The sequence below is a fragment of the Equus caballus genome, chromosome 12 (genome assembly GCF_041296265.1).
Source record: "Equus caballus isolate H_3958 breed thoroughbred chromosome 12, TB-T2T, whole genome shotgun sequence".
Classification (NCBI taxonomy): Eukaryota; Metazoa; Chordata; class Mammalia; order Perissodactyla; family Equidae; genus Equus; species Equus caballus.
The window spans coordinates 32,139,606-32,159,158 of record NC_091695.1 but is presented as its reverse complement, the minus strand read 5'-3'; the positions used below and the strand labels follow the sequence as shown (position 1 = coordinate 32,159,158).

The 19,553-nt window shown below is 49.5% G+C and overlaps 1 protein-coding gene across 33 annotated transcripts in view; it reads right to left on the bottom strand.

Moving 5' to 3' along the window:
- LOC138916677 (liprin-alpha-1-like) overlaps window positions 1-19,553 on the bottom strand; it is a 105,941-nt gene that overhangs the window by 18,880 nt on the left and 67,508 nt on the right. For 28 of the 33 annotated variants that reach the window (XR_011423986.1, XR_011423989.1, XR_011423987.1 and 25 more), the window contains 5 exons: window positions 14,645-14,796; window positions 13,485-13,657; window positions 12,998-13,091; window positions 6,871-6,952; window positions 6,563-6,763 (listed from right to left, as the gene is read on the bottom strand). Coding sequence is in view for 12 of the 33 variants with exons in the window: in XM_070229806.1 (XP_070085907.1) it covers window positions 6,563-6,763; window positions 6,871-6,952; window positions 12,998-13,091; window positions 13,485-13,657; window positions 14,645-14,796 (702 nt within the window). In the remaining 21 variants the exon portion in view is untranslated. Of the gene's footprint in view, window positions 1-3,686; window positions 3,842-4,127; window positions 4,375-4,600; window positions 4,938-6,562; window positions 6,764-6,870; window positions 6,953-12,997; window positions 13,092-13,484; window positions 13,658-14,644; window positions 14,797-19,553 lie in introns of those variants that run through there. The other 5 variants (XR_011423999.1, XR_011424000.1, XR_011424001.1 and 2 more) reach the window with 3 other exon arrangements.

The following is a 19,553-nucleotide window of genomic DNA, read 5'->3' as shown; positions in this document are numbered from 1 at the left end:
CGCTTCAGCAGCCCAGGGTTTCACCGGTTTGCATCCTGGGCCTGGATATGACACTGCTCATCAAGCCATGTTGAGGTGGCGTCCCACATGCCCCAACTAGAAGGACCCACAACTAAAAGCATACAATTACATACCAGGGGACTTTGGGGAGAAAAAGGAAAAATAAAATCTTAAAAAAAAAGTGAACCGAAAAATAGTTTTAAAAGAAGAGAGAAGCAAGACAACAACTGACAGAACTGAAAGGAGAAACAGAAAAATCCACAATTACAGTCACAAGACCTCAACCCTCCTCTGACTCAGTCACTGATTGAACAAAGAAGCCAAAACAGGCAGACAGACCCCCTCAGTAAGGATCCAGAAGCCTTAAACAACACTATTGACCAGCTTGACCTAAGTGACGTTTCGTGGAACACCCCACCCAATAATAGCAGAATACGTTCATTTCAAGTGCGTATGGGATTCTCCAAGACAAATCTCAACAGATCTAAAGGGACTGAAATCATACAAACTATGTTCTCTGACCTCAACAGAATTAAATTAGAAATCAATAATAAAAAGATATCTAGAAAATTCTCAAGTATTTGGAAATTAGCATACGGCTAAATAACCCACGTGCCAAAGAAGAAAACAAGAGAAATGGGAAAATATTTCTAACTGAATGAAAGTGAAACACAATCTATTCAAAAATTGTAGGACATGGCTAAAGCAGTGTCTTGAGGGAAATTTATAGTATTAAACACTTATGTCGTAAATGAAGGAAGGTCTCAAAACAACAGTGTAAGATTCTACCTTAAAAAACTTGAAAAAGAAGAACAAATGAAATCCACAGCAAGCAGAAGGAAGAAAATAAAAGAGCAGAAATCAATGAAACAGAAACAAGAAAAATAAAACTATGAAACTAAAATCTGGTTCTTCATAAAGATCAGTAAAATTGACTAAGCCCTAGACAGAGTGACTAAGAAAAAAGAAAAGACGTACATTACCAATATCAAGAATGAAAGAGGGGACACACTATAGGACATAGACACTGAAAGGGAAAACTGTGAACAACTGTAAGCAACTTAGATAAAATGGGCAAAAGACATCATCTATGAGAGCAACTCATAAGAAAGAGATAAGTTGTATCTTATCAGGACTCAAATTTGCAGTTATAAACTTTCTCTCACATACACATAAAATCTTTACCTTAAATGTCTTCACTGGTGAATCTTACCAAATATTTATGGAAAAAATAACAATTCTACACTATTATTCCAAAAAAATGGAGAAGAAATGCCTAACTCATCCTATGAAGCCAGCACTATCCTGATACCAAAACCAGACAAACACATTACAAGAAAACTACAGACCAGTATCTCTCATAGACACAGATGCAAAATTCCTCGACAAAATATGAGCAAATTAAATCAATAATAAATTAAAAGAATAAGCTATCACGACAAGTGAGGTTCATCCTACGAACATAAGGTTGGGTCAACACTTGAAAAATCAATGACATTCAGCCTATCAATGGATTCAAAAGAAATACCACTATATCATCTCAAAAGATGCAGAAAAGGCATTTGACAAAATTCATCATTCATTTATGGAAATCTCAGCAATCTAGCAATGGAAGAAAACGGCCTCAACCTGATAAGGGGCATCTACAGCAAACACAGGGCTGACATCACACTTAACGGTGAAAGACAATGTATTCTTCCTGAGATCAGGAACAAAGGGTCTGCTCTCACTAATTTTATTCAGCGCTGCGGTGGAACTCCTAGCCACGGTAACAAGGCAAGAAAAAGAAATCAAAAGCATAGGAATTGGAAAAAAAAAACCTGTCTTTATTTGCAGATGACCTGATTAGCAACATAGAAAATGCACCTACAAACTGGCTGTGAGAACTACAGCGAGCTTAGCAAAGCGGCAGGACACAAGGCCAGGACACAAACACGAGCTGTGCTTCTAAATACTAGAAGTGAACTGGAAACTGAAATTTACAAAATGCCATTCACAATGTCATCAAAGTCATGAAATCCTTAGGGATAAATCTAACAGAACACAGCCAAGCTTTGTACAATGAGAAATAAGCACACACATTATATGTATCTACAGACATATCCAAAAAAGGCACTCGCTGCCCCTCTGTCCGAGACCAGCTGCGCCCGCAGGCCTTCTGCAGTCCCATCACGGAATCCCTGGACACAGTCCCTCTCAACTACCACCGTGCTCTGCCTTGAAAACACGGCCTCTGGTCTAATTTATCACTTACACCAACCAAGCTGGAAGAAATGACTCACACTCCAACAAGAATGCTCAAATTCGAACAGAAAAAAACATTTTCACTATTTTCTCTAAGCAACCATGAGTGGGAAAAACATCAAACATTTTCGGGAAATCATCACACTGTCATGTTTTTCACTCTTTCAAACCTTACTCTCATCTCATATGCCTGAGACTTACGCATGAGCATCTGGTCTCATTTCCTTGCCTGTGATTACGTATTCTTAAATGGGCACACAACGCAAAGATTTCTAAATAAGAGAATTCCATGGAAGCGGAACCCTCCTCCTTTTTGTTTCCTCATCATACACTCTAGTCACACTTCTTAAGTGGTCAGCGTCAGATAACGTAGGTCAGCGACTGAGGATCAGGCCCAGTCCAGGGAGCCCTCCATCTCCCGGGCCGCCATCAGAGCCTTCTGAAAAAGCCCTTGACACGGATCTCCATCATCGGACAACACCTGGGCCAGAAGAGGCAGCCACTGCCCAGGGCCTGCTAATCCACCACTGAAATGATCACAAACACACTTCTGTGATCTCTGTAAACTGTGAGGGCCGGCGGCAGGGACTGTGGCTGTCCCGCTCACTCCTGTGTCTGCAGCAAGCAGCACAGCCTCCCACAGACAGCCCACATGTGCCACTTGCTAAATGAAGGCACCCACGGCTCTCACCACACCTTGATGCTTTCTTCCCGAGGGCCCGAGGAAACCTTGAACCTCCCCTCGGCTTCAGAGCTGGCCACGAGGTAAGGGCACAGGAGAGGAACACTGTGTGACCGCGGCCCTCAGCAGACCGGGCGGCCTCACAGAGCCCAGGAAGCCTCTTCACTCCTCTCATCTGGGGGAGGCGACAGCGAGAGCAGCTCTTGCTTACTAGGAACACTGAGTGTTGGCTAACTCTGCTGCCGCGGGCACAGCTCACCCGTGTTTGCATTTCTACTGCAGAGAGCAAACATTCCGCTTATTTAATTTACACCTCGTGCCCCTGACACAGGGAATTTCCTACTCAAGTGCTGACAAAGTTCTGCTTCCTAGTGTGAAATACACCGACATTTAAGTAATTACGAAATGCACCCTTTTTAATTCACTGATGGTCATCAGTGGCCTTGTAAAGAGGTAGCTGACCAGGTTAAATCATTAATGAGGATATTTATCTGGCGTAGCAGCACAGAAGGCCCAAATCAGGGGCAGAGGGCTCACACCATCATATTATAGCTTCTCTCTTCTTTTGTTACAAAGAGAGAGAGAATTGGCTTTATGTTGGGAATACAAACAGAGGGAAACTGGCATTTCAACCAACAACTTCTACTCAGGAAAATTCTGATTTGAAACTATCCTGATTCTTTTCAGACATACAACGATCCCGTGAGGACCCTGAGCGCTCCGCCCTCAGCAAGAGCCTCGGGAGACGCCGCCTGCTTACACCGCGCGGCTGTGCGGGTCCCTCTAAAGTGCGGCATGTCACACAGCAACGCTGGTGGGGTCACAGGCAGGGACACGGCTGTGTTAGTCGAGCTGTCTCAGAGGAAGGCTGCAAGACACGTGTGGCAGCTTTTTGTGAGCTGAAGAGCTGGGGAGCTGAAAACGGAAAAGTACATTAAGCAAGAAGAGGCTTAATTTCTGAGAATTCCATTAGTAAGAAAGCCTTTTGATCAGCACTTAGTAAAACACCAACACGAAGACCCGGACGTGACGTCTCCACAGCAACTCCTGTGCTGGAAAGTTCTCAGAATTCAGTTTTCCCACCGGCAGACCTTGCGGTTAAGTTACCCAAGCGGGTACTTAAATCCGCAATGTCAGGAGCCGCCGAAGCCCCAGGACCGCATCCAGAAGCCGGTCCGCTACACAGAGCCGTCTACGCTAACCAGAACTGACACCACGGCCCCACGGAAGAGAGGTTCAAAATTGTCCATGAGACGTGCTCTTTACGCTCTGCTTCCGACTAATGCTTTCAAATCGTTAACAATATTCTGAAAAAGTTAAGATGTTAAAAATGTCAAGAAAAGTAAATTACGAGTTTTCATACGCCAATTCTTTTTGTTGCTGTACATATAGTGAAGAATATAGTATAGAAAGTCTCCAACCTGAGCCCAGCTTCCCTCCTCATCCTCCTGATGTTACGTGGTTAGGAATGAAAAGAACACAGCTGTTAGTATCGGTGAGCTTAGTAAGGCAAGCAGATCAACTTCAGAAGGTGCAGCGAGACGGAGGGGAAAGTTCGAGAAATCAAGGTATCATGCAAAACGCATGCAAAACAACAATCCCAGCTTCTCAGGCAGGAGCCGAGGCCCCCCCGGCAAGCACACTCAGTGAGGGAGAAAATGGGCCAGACCCTCAAAATGGAGTGTTCGGCCGAGGCCTCTCCCTAAAGGAGGTGTGAATTCAACCTACTCTAAAGAGAGAGGGCCTACCAATGTAAAGTTCCTGGAAAAATCGAAAATAAGACAAAATACGGATCCTATTTTATACATTTGACTAATACCTAGCGGAAATACTTATCAGGAACAACTGAGTGTAAAATGACCTTTCTGTTTCCCACAAAAAGGCCGGGAATGGTGCCGCTTGTAAGTGGGGTGCCCTGGGAGGAGGACAGGCTCGGGGCGGGACTGACCGTTTGTGGCGAGGCCGCGAGTGTTTCCATCTCCTCATGCGTTAACCAGACATTTCCTGTGGTCTACGGTGACCCAGGGACCACCACATCCAGGGCGAGGGAAGCAGTGACAGAGAGGAAGGTGGCAGACACGTGAGCCACGGGCACACAGGAGGAGCAGGGGAGGCGAGGCCCGTCTCCCCCTCTTCTCATTTGAGATGCCCACGTAGAAAAGGAGAGAACATCGACCAGCTCGCCCTTCTTAAAGAGTGACCACACCTAATTAATGCTGTGTGGTCAGCCACACGAGAAGAGCCCATGATTCCTAGAGCTGGATCTGCCCTGCTCACCCCCTGAGGTATGTGAAATATAAGGAGAAGAAAACACATTTTGCGCCTCTCAAAGTGTGAGTAATTCTCCAGTGCCCATCAACCCGCCCCATGGGAAAGGGCCTCAGCCCAGGAAGCCCACGCAGCCGAGCTCCGGACTGGGGGAGACGGCTCGGGGCAGGCGCTCCCAGGATGGGGCCTCTCGGCCTGCACAACCTCGCCAGGGGGCTCAAGAGGCAGGGAGCAGGACTGAGTGTGTCCAAAAGAAGGCCCAATCGCAACTGTACCGGAACACCGGCCCCACGTCCCGTCCCCGTCACTGCAGCCGCGGACAGCCAGGCCCCGCGGCTCTCAACGCAGAGCTTCCCGGGGGACGGGCTCTTCACCACTGGCCGTTAACCTCAGCTCGCAGGACGCGAGCTTTCTCAAGACAGTTGATAAAAACTTGGGGAAAACCACCCCAGCGCCTTCACTTGCAGAAAGGCCACGCTCATGTGAAATGATGGGGGAACAGGGACCAGATCGGATACTGGGACAAAACTCCACTGGGAGAAGAGCTGTCTGTGCGACAGGTGAGAACACAGGCTGACTGTCGCTACCACAACTCTTTACTAAGAGACAAAATCAAACAAACAAACAAAAAAGGCTCTTAACACTTTTTGTGCAAAGGAACCGAGGCCTGAATCGGGCCCTGACCTGCTACTCAGAGAAGCATGCCTGTGAGGCTCTTGGTTTCTTAATCAGGGTTTTTCTCTCGAGAGTAAACCAAAAGCTAAAAGCAGAGAGTGGGCACTGGGCCAATGAAAAGAGTCTGCACTTTAGAAATGAGGCGTTGGCCTGCCCTTATCTCCCAGTAACCGCTAATGTTTTCATTAGATTAGTTTTTAACGTTTCAAACAGGAGGACCCTCTTTAAGGACGTTCGAGGTCTCCCCACGGGGAGCAAACCGGATGAGCACAGGTAATGCCTGGTGCGTGAGCACACGCAGGCTAATGGACTGCTCAGAACCCTGAGCTCCCAGGGCCCTCAGTGCCAAAAATGGAAGCACCGAGGGGCCCAACGTCACATTAGAGTAAAACACTGCTTATAGCGCAACTGGGGATCGAGGCTTTTTTCCCTTCACTTTTGATGAATTTATGTTTAAATTTGTGATCGCTACTGTTGTTTTCAGAAACTCCTACTTCTATGTTACAATGCAGCCACTGAAGCCAGGCTGTTAAAAAAAGCATTCAATAAAGTATTTTTAACCACTCAGTTTTCACCCGTTAGAAGCTGTGACGTTTCTGCAGGCTGAAATTTTAAACCGGAGCCCTGGGTGTGTTTACGAAGACTTGGAGAAGCAACGTCAGGAGGGGATAAACTGCTTTCAGGGAGACGCACCGTTCTTGACGTAGGAGGGGCTGACGGACTCGTGAGGGACGTGATCGCCTGAATGGCCAGCCTCAGCTTCAGCCTGTGCAGAGGGTTGCTGATGCCGATCTTGCGCTGGATCTCCGTGTCTGACAGGGTGGACATGATAGCCCCACTTTTCACGTTGGCTCGGCAGGCGGCCACATACCAGGCTGGCAACCCAACCCAGAGCTAGAGACAGGAAATGTTAAGGCCAGAAGGTTATGCACAGTGTGTGAAATGGATTAACACGTTCACATGAGTCACATACTTGATCCAGGATCGAAAGACGACTATACCTCCAGCCAGACGCCAACAGTTGGCCCATCCCATTGTGCAAAAGGTAAACCTTGTCTCCGGGCTTCCTCGAGCAACTCATGCCTACAAATAACCAGACAGTCACAGTGAAAGACTCGATCACACGCATACAGGAAGCAAGTTAGCAGAGTACTCGCTCTATACACTTTCACAAGCATAGTAGCACATATCTCATTATTTTCCTTTAATCTTCTAAACCATCCACTTAACGGTAGTTTGGTACATGTCAGGAAGAACTCCTGAACAATGAAATGCTGACGGACTCGACAAGGTTCTCTGTAGAATCATCTCCTCGCAGAATTAAAGAGTTATTACCCACTTTAAAAAAACCCAGCAGAGCCTTTGTATCCAAGGTAGGACATTCAAGCGAAAACATACTCGCTCTTCTCTTTCTAAACGATGAGGGAAAATATGGAGAAAGAGGAAACTAGACCGGGTCTGAACAGAGAAGCCTGCCTCTGTGGGAGCTTCACAAACGTTCCGCGTTCACACCACCAACACCGAGAACAATGTGGATTTTTAACACTAGGAATGGTCTACTGTAGCAAGCAAGTAGTGGACTGGATTTTGGCTGTTTCTCTTCCACGTTGCTAGTTAGCTAACTAGGTACTTGCTAAATTCAGACATTGGGTCATTCTGTGGTTTAACCCACAGGCTTCAAATCCAGAAAATTTCAACCCGGACAGTTTCTACCAGGACCCCAGACGGAGTGTGAGCCTAAGATGCCCTGCGCTGACAGCTACCGTGGGGCAGGAGGCAGGGAGGAGTCCCAGGGCCCTCGTGAGATCAGAAATATTCTGTAGGCCTGATTTTCAAATAGGCGAACTGGAACTTTACCACATTACCATCTTTGCAAATGATTCTGTCTACTGGGAACATGGCTATGTAAGAGAGAACAAAGAAGCTTCACGAATCTTATCTTGCTGCTTTGTGCTGTTTACCTCCAAGCCTTTCTAAGACACCCTATCACTTTGACAGGGAGAGCCTCGGAGAGGAGACGGGGCTGCTCACCGCACGCACCCCGACACCCCAAGTCATTTTCCATAATCATTTCTACAGAACACGTCGTCGAATCTTTTACTTCTAAAGATACATAACAGCTCTTCAACATATTGAAATACTATTAGACTTTTCTTAAGACTATGAAGTCTACGGACAATTAAAGCTCAAAACGTTTCACACAGGATCTCAAGTAAGTGTTCCTTAAGTCACCCTTAGGCTTCTGGGGAATAACAGATATTGTAACTATCCAGGATAATTCGACCAGAGGATGCAACAAATATCTTAATAGCTCAAGTAGAGTTAACAAGGGGCAAACTTCTCTAGTTCAAATAAGCAAAGCTACTCATAAATAAAAAAGCAGCCAAGTCCACTGGAACTGCCATCCCCCTGACACAGGAGGCCAATGCTGGACGGAGGGGGGAGGAGGGCCTCGCTGGGCGGGACCGACCGCCAGTGTGCTGAATTAAGTGCCACTTTGTGTTTCCTGGGGACAAGTTCTCCTCAAGGACAGTGGCTCTATCTTATGTTAACATGTCTGTGAGCCATAGGAGCCATATGAGCAAGACAAACACCTCCTCGGCAGACAGAGCAGGGAAAGACCTGAACCCTGACAGCACGGTCAAGGCCCAAGTCCTGCCCGCCTGGCCCGGCGGAGGGGCGGGGATGGCACTGGTGCCGGGCCAACAGGGCTTTCCGATCCCCACACTCTGAAGTGAACTAAACAGGTACTGAGTCCGGGGCACTTGGCAGAGAGTTCGTTTTTCATATGAAACAGACACTCATTGTACACAGGAACATAGGGTTAAAAATAGTCTGGTAATTCCATCATCTGGGGACTGGTGCACACCCTTCTGACTTCACCTGCAATGGTCGTTGGCTTTTATCAACAGCTTTCTCTAGTATGGATTACTTCTGGGTTTCACAGTGCAGGCCCAGCGCCCTGCTGAAAGGGCGATAAGGCAATGGAGGGAGAACGATGCATCTCTTAGATGCCGCCGAGAGACGCGAGAAGTGAGCGCGAGGACAGAGGAGACCCCAGCTGGGCGGCCGGCCCAGGTCTCTGTCTGCTTCCAGCTCCCTCCCCTATCAGGCTAGTTGGTGACCTTGAAGACCCCACACGGAGCCAGATCCCTGCGTTATCACCCCAGGCAGGAACACCAGCACCCCCTTCTTCTCTGGGGGTGACTGTTCTGTCACGTGAAGAAGGCCCCTGCCCGTGGGAGAGGAGAGGGCAGCGCCCCTGGAAGCTGTGCAGGGTAGGGTGAGCACAGGATGCGGAGACCAGACTGGAGACGCCGGGGCCAGCGCCACTCCTGCCCTCTCTGGAGCTCGGTTTCTCGAACAAATACGCTCCCTTCTTGCTCGGTCTAGGAACTGCCTTTCCCTGCTGGCCACTGAGAACGGCCTCAGGCAGACGGCCGCTCTCCTTCGTTTGTGACTACTCATCAGAGCACTTTCTAAGAATCAACAGAACCACCCGTGTGGTTCGACTTCACCGCAACCAGAGATCACCACGATAGCTGCTGAGTCCTCGTGACAGCTAACCGCCAGGGCACGAGGTCGTCTTCTACAGGCCCTTCGCTCCAAGGCCTGAAACCCGAGAGATCGAAGGCGGCAGGCCTCTCAAGTGCCGTGCGTTTCTCTGCATCCTAAGTCTACCCGAGGCACCCACCTCTGTTCTGCAGAGGCTGAGGCAGAAGCTGATATCCTGGGGCAATGAGGTGTATTCTGTGTGCCCAGATTCTATGGCCCCAAACCACTGCCCAGAAGCAAACACAAGACTCGTCTGCTTTCTGTTGTTACGTATTTCCCTCCTCTGCTTGGAGATACTGCAATCTCTGTCATCGCTTTGTCCACCTTTAGGATCTGCGATCTCCGTTTACAGAGAGCTACTCGAGAAACAAGGGCGGGGCTGCCGTCCCTGCAGAGTAAAGGGACGAGCGCTGGGCCCGCGATAGTCAGCCAGCAACTCGCGGCTGCTTGGCTGGGACTTGACCTCCTCCCTCGAAGATCATTCTAGACCCCAAGGGCGATTTTTTAAATACCTCTATACCAGGAAACTGATGTGCCATGCTTCCCAGCCTTAACATTAGGGTCAGAGGAGAAAGACATTCAGAAATATGCTAAATCCCCTGGGGAACAGGCACACGGATGAGACAAAGGTCATGTAACCCGTGAGTGACGGCGTGTGTTTTATAACTAGGACAGGACACGATGATGAAGTTATCTTTCATAACGAGAAGCGGTGTGGGCTTTGCTGACCAGACCCCAGATAAGGTGTACCATCCAAGCGACACACGCACCTCGTTTCTCTGAGGCTGACACTTTCAGTACCATGGCACCTTGCACCAACACCTGCTGGGCTCACGTCACAAACACGGCTCTACGGCCCACGCAAAGCACTACTCCCGCCATGGGGTGCAGCTCGCTGTCAGAGGCTGGGGGTGGGGGGCGGCCAGGGTGAGGGGACCCGGCACAGCTCTCAGCAAAGCAGCACGACTCTCCCGGAACCTCAGTTCAGAGCCTGAGGCTGGTGACCGCCAACGCCACAGGCTGTAACACACGCTCAGCACAGCACACCCTCCGCCTCAACTTACCCTGTGACCACACTAGAGTCAACCAGGGAGAAACGGGAAAGAGAGCATTAGAACACCAGGTTACTTAAGGCGACGGAGTTCAGACAGCACCAGGGACGCCCGGCAACGCTGTGGGAGCACCGCCAAGCGGACGAACACAGTGATGCTGATTTCACGCCAGCGGTACCCTCCATGGATTCATTAAGCATGTCCAGCACCGAACGCGCCCACCACTCTCTTTTATGTAACTTTGACAAAACCTGAAAGTGAGCTCTCCACCGAAGTCACCAGGTTCTTGAAAACTCTCTAAAAGTGGATGTGTTTGGCTGTGTGACTTTGGCAGCTAAAGGCACACTTTTGAGGTAATAAAAAGAAATATTTCTGAGGACCGTATTTTGATTCTTACCTCTATAATGCCATAAACGTAAAACTGTATTCCAATAATACTTTTTCCGGATAACTCAAACATTTTCCCACAATTATAAATAAAGCATTTTTCCTAAAGTCAATTTTATTTCTGGTTAACTGACAGAACTAAAATTACCCACTGTAGTCAGACAAATAACCTCCATACTTTGAATTTTTCCCTAGTAACTTACTAGTACATCCTAGAACTTGCCGTGCACGACCACAGAGTTCAGAGAACGGCCTGCCCCTGGACAGTTACAGCTATGGTGACACAGAAGTGCAGAGCCAATGCCATCACGGGGAACCCGGAGCTCCAGAGAAACCTGCCTACCACCCACCACCACACACGCTCCCCATGCAGCGGGAAACGGAGTCACGTGCCGGGACAAACAATAAAGGCTGTCTCCACACAGCCAAGTGCTCAAGCATACCTCCTGCGAATTACAAAATAAATTTAGAAAACAAGGGTGACCCAAACTTGGGCCAATTTGAATAGTTTGTGACCCTACAGGAACCATGAACTTCCGGGGACGAGGACCGAGGCGCACTGCCACAAACCTTACGGATTTTATTCCAGCATGTGCAAGCGTGTGCACTAGAACACGTCAGCAAAATCTAACGGACACATTTTTCCTGGCATGGCTCCAGGAGGCAAAAGGCCTGGCTGGGATACGTTTCACAAAGGCAAATGGCAATTACCCAAGTTACTTTAAAACATTTTTATACAGTTCAAAGACAGCAACGTTCAAAGCACGTTTTGCTGTTCAATGGTGTCTGCGGATTTCCATTCACGGGGACCTGAAAGACTGAGTATTCCTAGGGCATGGTGAGCAATAACAGAAACAACGGCACTTCGCCTGAAATAAGACCAGCAGTGGGCCAGTCAAGAAGATTAGTACGATTCTGAGAAGAGAACGAAAACGAGACAGGGTTCACAAAAGGGAACCCAACCGGCAACTCTACAGCTAAAGGCACGTGGCCTCTAGGGGAGAGGGTCCCCGGGCCCCAGCGTGGTCCTCGGGGCGCACTGTAGGCCCAGGTGCCACACCAATGAGGCTGTCTCAGGGTACTTGAGTGGCCAGACGACCTTTCCTATCGTCAGACTGACCACAGAACCTACCAATCGTCAGCCTGTCACAACGCCCAGCTTTGCCATCTGACCACTGGCTCTTGCCCGTCTTGCCCATTCTCAAGGTCAGCGCTTCCCTCTGGGACTGCTAACTGCCCCTTCTGTCGTAGAGGGTGGTTCAGTTTCAGTTTTCAGTCGCCAGTTCACTGGGATACTGTCTCTCCCTACCTCGTTCATCTACTTAATTCTGGTTGACATACGGTCAACCAACACACAACCTGCTCCTGATCAGAACGAAGCCAGAGAAACACGCACACACTATTCCTCCATGCCCCTACCCCGGGGCATCGCAGCGTCTCAGCACCTTTGCAGAAAATGATCACCCTGCTATCACCTATTTTCAGAGTCAAGACAAATCGGAATCAAAATTTAATAAACAGACCACAAAATCACGAGTCTATTGAAGATAAAAATACAAAATCTACCGGAGGAGGAAAAAAGGGGCAACACAGCGAATATTTCCTGACAGATCATAGCCCGCACGGCAAACTCTGAATGCTGGTGATCAAGTCGGAGCGGTGGCTGCAATTACACACTCAGTTCTCCCTATTTTAGGATGGCTGGCACTGGTGCCAGTGCTTTACGTGTGTTTATGTAGCGACAGATGCGTGTCTAACACTCACAAAGCCGTGTGAGGCGCGTACCGCTGCACTCCCATCTTAGAGGAGGAAACCGGGAGTGCAGCAAGGCTAAGCGGCCCCTCCCCCCAGAGCTGACGCACCGGAGCCGGACTCGGGGCCCCACGCCTGGCGGGGAGCCCTCCTCATCAGACAGCTCTCCGGGGGACGGGAGCCTCCCCTGAGTCCTCTCCCCCTTCCTGAGCAGAGGCTCTCAGCCCCCCAGGAAGCACAGTCTCTTAAAAGCTTTAGGTTAACCTTTCAGAAGGTAATATAGACACATAAATAGATACTACATTTATTAAATAAACGTTAGTTAAAAATCAGGCACAACTGAGAAGTGTTCAGTGAGATGGACGAATAACGAAAAGCTTACTTTTTTTGAAGTTTCCGGTTTTTCTCCGCCTGTCCTCCCAGTTTGCTGAGTCCCAAGGCATCCTGAGCTGAGTTTTCGGTCTCCGAAACGCCAGCTGTGAGGGCCCAGTGGTTGAAACAGCGAGAGAAATCAACACGGCCGCATTAGGTGAGTTCAGAAACAGGTGGAAGAGCACTTGCAGGCAAAGAACACCTCTAAAGGCTAAGTTTCTGACTAGGCAACCAAGGCACGAGAATGCTCGAGAGACAGTGAGCCCTTTCTGTCTGGGACGCCAGGTTGTTCAGGGCCAAAGAACGTCCACCGTGGCTCTCTGGGTCGCATGTGTCCCAGAGAAAACATACGCCTCCTGAGCTTTCACTCCCTGAGAACGCCCAGCGTCTTCGACAGACCGCCCGTGGGAACAACTGGGGGCACACAGTAGGCACACACACGGCAGGCCCCCCGCCTCCATCCTAAGGGTTAAGAATGTTTGCTGGAAGCCACCCACCTTGTCCTAATGACTCCTTGCCGGCATGTCCAGGTCGGCCCTTTTCTTTCTTGCCAAACAGGCGGCCGATGGAGGACTTGATGCCCTTCTTCTTGGGGGCTTTGTGGAGCGAGTCCTGGCTACTATTACTACTGCTGGGGTTGCTCACGGGGCCGTCCTGTGAGCCTGTGGAGCTTTGGGGATAGAAAACAATCTTTAATGAGCGCCCTCGTCCCAACACAACGTTCCATTCACAGGCACTAGAACACTCCACGCTTTTAATACTTGCTCTTCCAACTACACGAGCATTCCAAGTCTCCTCCAGGCATGTCTCCTTCGCAAAATGCATCGCGTGTAGAAACGAAGGCTCCCAGCCATCCCACCACGGAGAACCGTTTCTGAGGAGCTGAGGCTCTGAGCCGGAGCTCTCCTTCTGAGAAGGCTTCCAGTCCGAACCATGGAAGGCAGAGAGCACCATGAGCCCACCTGAGGGCCGCCCCTCGGCTGTGAAGATGCTCTCCCAACTGGAGGCCTGACCCCAGCGCCCCAGCAACCTCCCCAGTGCCACCGTCCCTGCCGCGAAACAAGAGCCACAGGGCCTACTGCAGAGGCGGCGAGGATGGACACCTGCACCCGCCACCGAGGGCTGCCAGGGCGGGACAAAAGCACAGCCCGTGGTAGTTTGACATAGGAGCACACTAGTCACCCACTGGCTCTCATGGTCCCTGTGGGGAGGCGCTTGGAGCGCTGGGGACGAGGTGGGGCTCTCCACAGCTCAGAGGCAGAGAGCGCATCCGAGCGGCGGGACACGGACGGTCCTGCAGAGCAACGCTCAGAACACGCCACATGCTTAGCAAATGCTCCACAAGAAGAGAAAGTTCTCACAAGAGTCAATTTGCAGACTCTGAAGAAATGAAGGCTTTCTAAGATTGCTGCTATCACTGAACTCTCTTTCTAAACTCACGTCGCCCAAACAGACAGCATCTTCTGCTGGGCTCACCTGAGCTCCCAGGGCAGCCCGAGGGCATCATCTAAATCAACTCAACTCAATTAACCAGTATTTCTTTAAAGTCATCATTCTGACTTTTTTCCCCAAGAAGAGAGCAATGGATTTCTGAAAGCTGAGCATGAGAAGGCGGTCTGTTTGGAGCCGGGCTAGGGTGGGACGCTGCCCTCCTTACTTCCGTAAGTCCCTGAGGTCCTCGTGGCCGACCGTGTGCAGTGCCCCTTTGTGCAGCCTGTCCAGCCGAAGGGACCGCGGGGAGGGCGGGGGCGAGGTTTCACATTTTATTGTCGTCTTGTCGTCTCGTACCTCTTCTAGGGAGGCTGGCAACTGAGGGGTTGAGACCAGTGTAAAATTAGTGAACAACACACTGTGACCAAAAAAACCCCACAACACATAGGCTTTAAATTATAACCATAAACTTATGTGGAAATCCACGAGCTATGCTTTCTGCTGAGTACAACCAGCCTCGTTCTAGCCCAACGCCACGTTAAAGGACCGTCTTACTTATCAGGAGCAGGAGCACAGAGCAGAGCCCGACTCCTGGCCTACGAGCACCAGAACGAGCGCAGAGACCCGGGCAGGACACACGGGCACTCCTCCTCCTGAGCCTCCTCGCAGCCCGAGGGCCCGCCCGCCCTAGGATCCTAGGCCACCACGAGGACAGCCACTGAAGGGCACCGAGATCTGAACCACGCCCAAAACCTCGTCCTCACACAGCACGCACGGCACTCACTGTCCCTGATGAGGAGCTGAAGACGAACGTGTTTATCTCCTGATGCATTCAGAAGAAACACCAGAGAGGGCAGAAACCTCTTGGGTAAACTGTCCAGAACTTTTTGTTTTGGGAGAAAAAGAGAAATAGCTTGTACCATGATCCACTATCATTTTGAGTAGTGATGCACCTTCCTGGACTCTGTAACAAGTGGAAAAGCAAAAAGGGATCTAACTCCTGCATCCCAGACACGCCTGTCTGTCTCATACGTCTCAGCGTGCAGAACAGATGCTATAAACTGAGGTCTTTCTACGCGGTTTAAAAGCAATTTGTTTAAGCCGGCTCAAAGCAGTCCTGGCCTTCCACTGGAAGATCCTCTCCTTCAGACTGCCAGTTTTCCCGTGTCGGGGAACGTGAGGACAGGAAGGAGGCGGTGGGGAAAACGTTAACTCCGGCAGGTCTTACTGATCCATGTGGCTCCGTGGTGAAGGCAGGGCTGGAGTCCTCAAAACGTGCGTGGCAGGCGTTTGTACAAACAGCAAGACCTGAGCAGCCAACTTGGGCTTTTTTAATGCGACTGTGTAGAGTGTCGCTCCACTGCAGCCCCACAGCGGCTCAGTGACAACCAAGGGGCTTAGTGCAAAACGGAGTCGAACTCATTTAAGATAGAACCTTAAGCCGTAGCTGGATAGATTCCGCATGCTCTCCTGATTTCAAATTACAATCTGCAGACAACCAAAGGCTACGACGGCTAGAAACTATCAATACGAAACTGAAACAGGGAGAGATTTCAAACTGAGGTTAAAACAATCACCTATAAAAAACAAAAAAGAACAGGACAGGGAGCAGTCCACGGGACTGAGTTCACTGTCCTCAGCGGAGACAGAGCTCAGGAGGAGCGGCCCGCCCTGGCCGGTGGCTGCTCCCGTTGCGCCCCCGTGGTGAGGGGCCCTGCCCAGCCCGGGGCCCGCCAGGCTGGGGCCTGCACGCTCTTTCAGAGCTGACTGGAACGAAGCTCCCCGACAGCTGGGGGGTCACGGCGGCGTAGGCCAGGGACGCTGAGGAGGAGGACAGTGCGTGGCCCACGCCGCCCGTGTCTGCACCATGCCTGCACTCCTGCCTTTCATCCTCACCACAGCCCCACAGCAAGGCCCTCGAAGGAGCCAGCCAGCCAGCCCACAGTGCCGTGAGCAACAGGGTCAGGCTGTCCTGCCTGGACGTCAATCAACACGCTCCTTCCTTCCCTGAGAAAGCCTTCCCACCGAGGGAAACACGGATGCGAGTCGGTGGGACTGAGGGCGTGCTGTGCGCCGCGGGGCCGGTTATAAGCTCTCAGCTCCTTGCAGATCGTGCACGGACGGGCACCGTCTGCGGCCACCCCGAGGAGCGCGCTTCTGTCGTTGTCTTCACTTAAACAGGAGGGCAAACCAAGGCGCAGAGAGGGCGAGCAGCACACCCGGGTCACAAATCATCACTGACAGCGGGGACTTGAGCCTGCGTTTCGCTGAATCGCCACGGTGCTCTGCGCAGCGGAGGGCTCCCACGGCTGCTGCCCAGCTCATGTGCTCTAAGCGCTGCGGTCAGAGGACAGCTGCCCGAGCATCCGAAGGGCGGCCTACGAGCGCAGGATCAGGCAGCTTCTGGGTCGGGGTGCAGGCTAGGCACATGGCGTGAAGGTTAGGAGGAAGGCATTCTGGTCAACAGATCTGCTCCCCAGTGCGTGCACGTCCTCCAAGAACAGGGAGGCCCGATTCACGACTATCTATAAGGAGAAGAGGCCCGCTGGCCCCCGCTGTCAGGGACGAGTGAGGAGGTGAGAGAATCTGCAGAGAAGTCAGGCCGTGGGGGAAGCGACTCAGTGTCCTGGTTTTGAAATCAGACCAGTCCACACTGCAGCGTTCCCTAACTGTGTGCCCCTAGGCACAGCACGTGGCCTCTCTGAGCCTCCGTTCCACATCTGTCCATGGGGATAACGACAGTAACCTGCATCTCACGGGAAGTCCATGAGGACGAGAGAGCAGACTCGTAGAGCACTCAGCACAGGGCCTGGCATACAGTAAGAGCTCATGACAGCTAGCTATGTTTTTTTTTTTTTTTGAGGAAGATTAGCCCTGAGCTAACTACTGCCAATCTTCCTATTTTTGCTGAGGAAGACTGGCCCTGAGCTCACATCCGTGCCCATCTTGCTCTACTTTATATGTGGGACACCTCCCACAGTATGACTTTCGCAAAGGGGTGCCAGGTCCACACCCGGGATCCGAACCGGCGAACCCCGGGCTGCCGAGGAGCAGAACATGCGAACTTAAGTGCCGCGCCACCAGGCCGGCCCTTCTAGCTATGCTTATTAAAATTAGTTTTTCCCCAAACTAAAATCTGTGGCTCTGCTTCAGTAATTTCTCATTGAAAAAATACTATAGCCATTATAAATAAGCATGCAACGATGAGAAGGCAAATGAGTGGAAGAAAGGCACACCCTTACGCCTGTCCCAGCATTCTATGCAAACCACCAGTGACCTGTCTCCAACAGGACAATCGTCATTTGTGACATGCCAGGTGAGTGTCAACATGTCCATTTAAATGTCAGTGATTCACAGGGCTCATTCATGCCAAATGATAGGTGCCCGTCAATACTTCAGAGAAACAAAGGTATGTTAAATTACTAAACACTTGACCTTTCTATGATGTTTCCTTAAATCACTAGGCTGACGGACGCATGCAAAGAAATGAAGAGAAACCAGATTTACTGCATACTCTGAAGTTAAAAATTCAAGGATCAGTACAGGTAAATATATTAAAAAGAGAATGACAAGACAGATATAAGCAAGCTGAGATTCAGAGAAAACGTAACTGGAAATGGAACATCTTTTTCACCATGAAATTTAAACAGTAAGTTACTCAAGATTTACTAGAGAAACACTATAAATCGTTACTCAGGGAGATAAAATTCTATTACAACATATACAATTTATTAAAATACGGCATTTTATAGAACAAAGGGCCCTAAAAGTTGTCTATTCTAAGCCAAACTTCTCTAGAACTTAGTTTGCCCTAATGAAAAACATGTCTCTAAACATCAATTTAGTTGACGAGGAAGTTATTGCAAGACTTACTATAAAACTGAACAAACCTACTTTTAGTTATTAATCACCTATTGGTCATTCATATAAAATTCTTACCTAGAAATTGATTTAAAATTTCTCAAACATAAATTTTTTGATTAAAGCAGGGTACCCTGTGAAAATACGTAAGGATAAAAGCTAGCAGAATAGCAGGTGGAATCTTCACATTCTATGATTCCTATGAGATATGTGAATTTAAAAAATAGTCTATTAAAGGCATTAATTGTTTATGTCCAACAAGTTGATGAAATTTACAGTCTTGACTATAAGCATCAAAACCAAAAGGTATACTGTTTGTGTCAAGTTTCCGTTAATTCTATACTTGGCGGATTATCTCTGTATATATAAAAGATTTCATTTCTGAATTACACAAACCCTACACAGTTTGAATAAAAGCACTCTGATCCAGCGATATCATGCCTGTATCCACATCTGTTGTACAGTGACACAGCAGTAAAAACGTATCACTACTGAGGGAAAAAGACACTATTTCATGAGAAACGAAGATAACGCAGAAACCCCACTAATGAGCCCCAGTGGCCCCCACACACACACCATGGCCCCCACTGTGGCGGTTCCCTGAGCACCCCGTGGAGGGGGTGTCACAGCGCGGGCTGAGGCCTGGACTAACAGTGACAAAATAAACAGAAGGATGACACAGGAAATCAAAACTAAACACGGAAGCAGACACAGCGTCAGCCGGCACACACAACTACAAAAACAAGGAAAAAGAAAAACAGAACTGTTTTTACAAATTCTCTGAAAGGAAATAAGCATGAAATTGTCAAAGAGCTTAAAATATCAGCTAATGAGCTAACGATGTAAATTATAAAAATACTATGTCAAAACACGCGAAATGGACTAGTTACCACTTCGGACGCTACTAAAGCGATTCACGGTTCATTTAATTACACGCAGGCTAACAACGCAACTAAAAACGAAAATGGGTGGTAGCAGAAGAAATGAGAACGGAAGCGCAGTGAGAAAGCAGAACGCTGTCAACATGATTTCATGCATTCACAAAACCCAGACTAAACACGTGAGAAAGCTAGGCACTATTCTTTAGAGCAGCACGCTGTCGCGGTCCCTGCACTTCCAGAGGCTGCGCACGAACGCAGCCCCGCGCTTCCCGGGGAGGCCAAGCGGCAGCGCGCTCTCACTCACGCCACCCTGGATTCACCTGCAGAACCGGTGCCAAGCATGCCACCGAGGGCATTATTAAGAGGACCGATTTAGCTTTTTCTTCAGTTTTG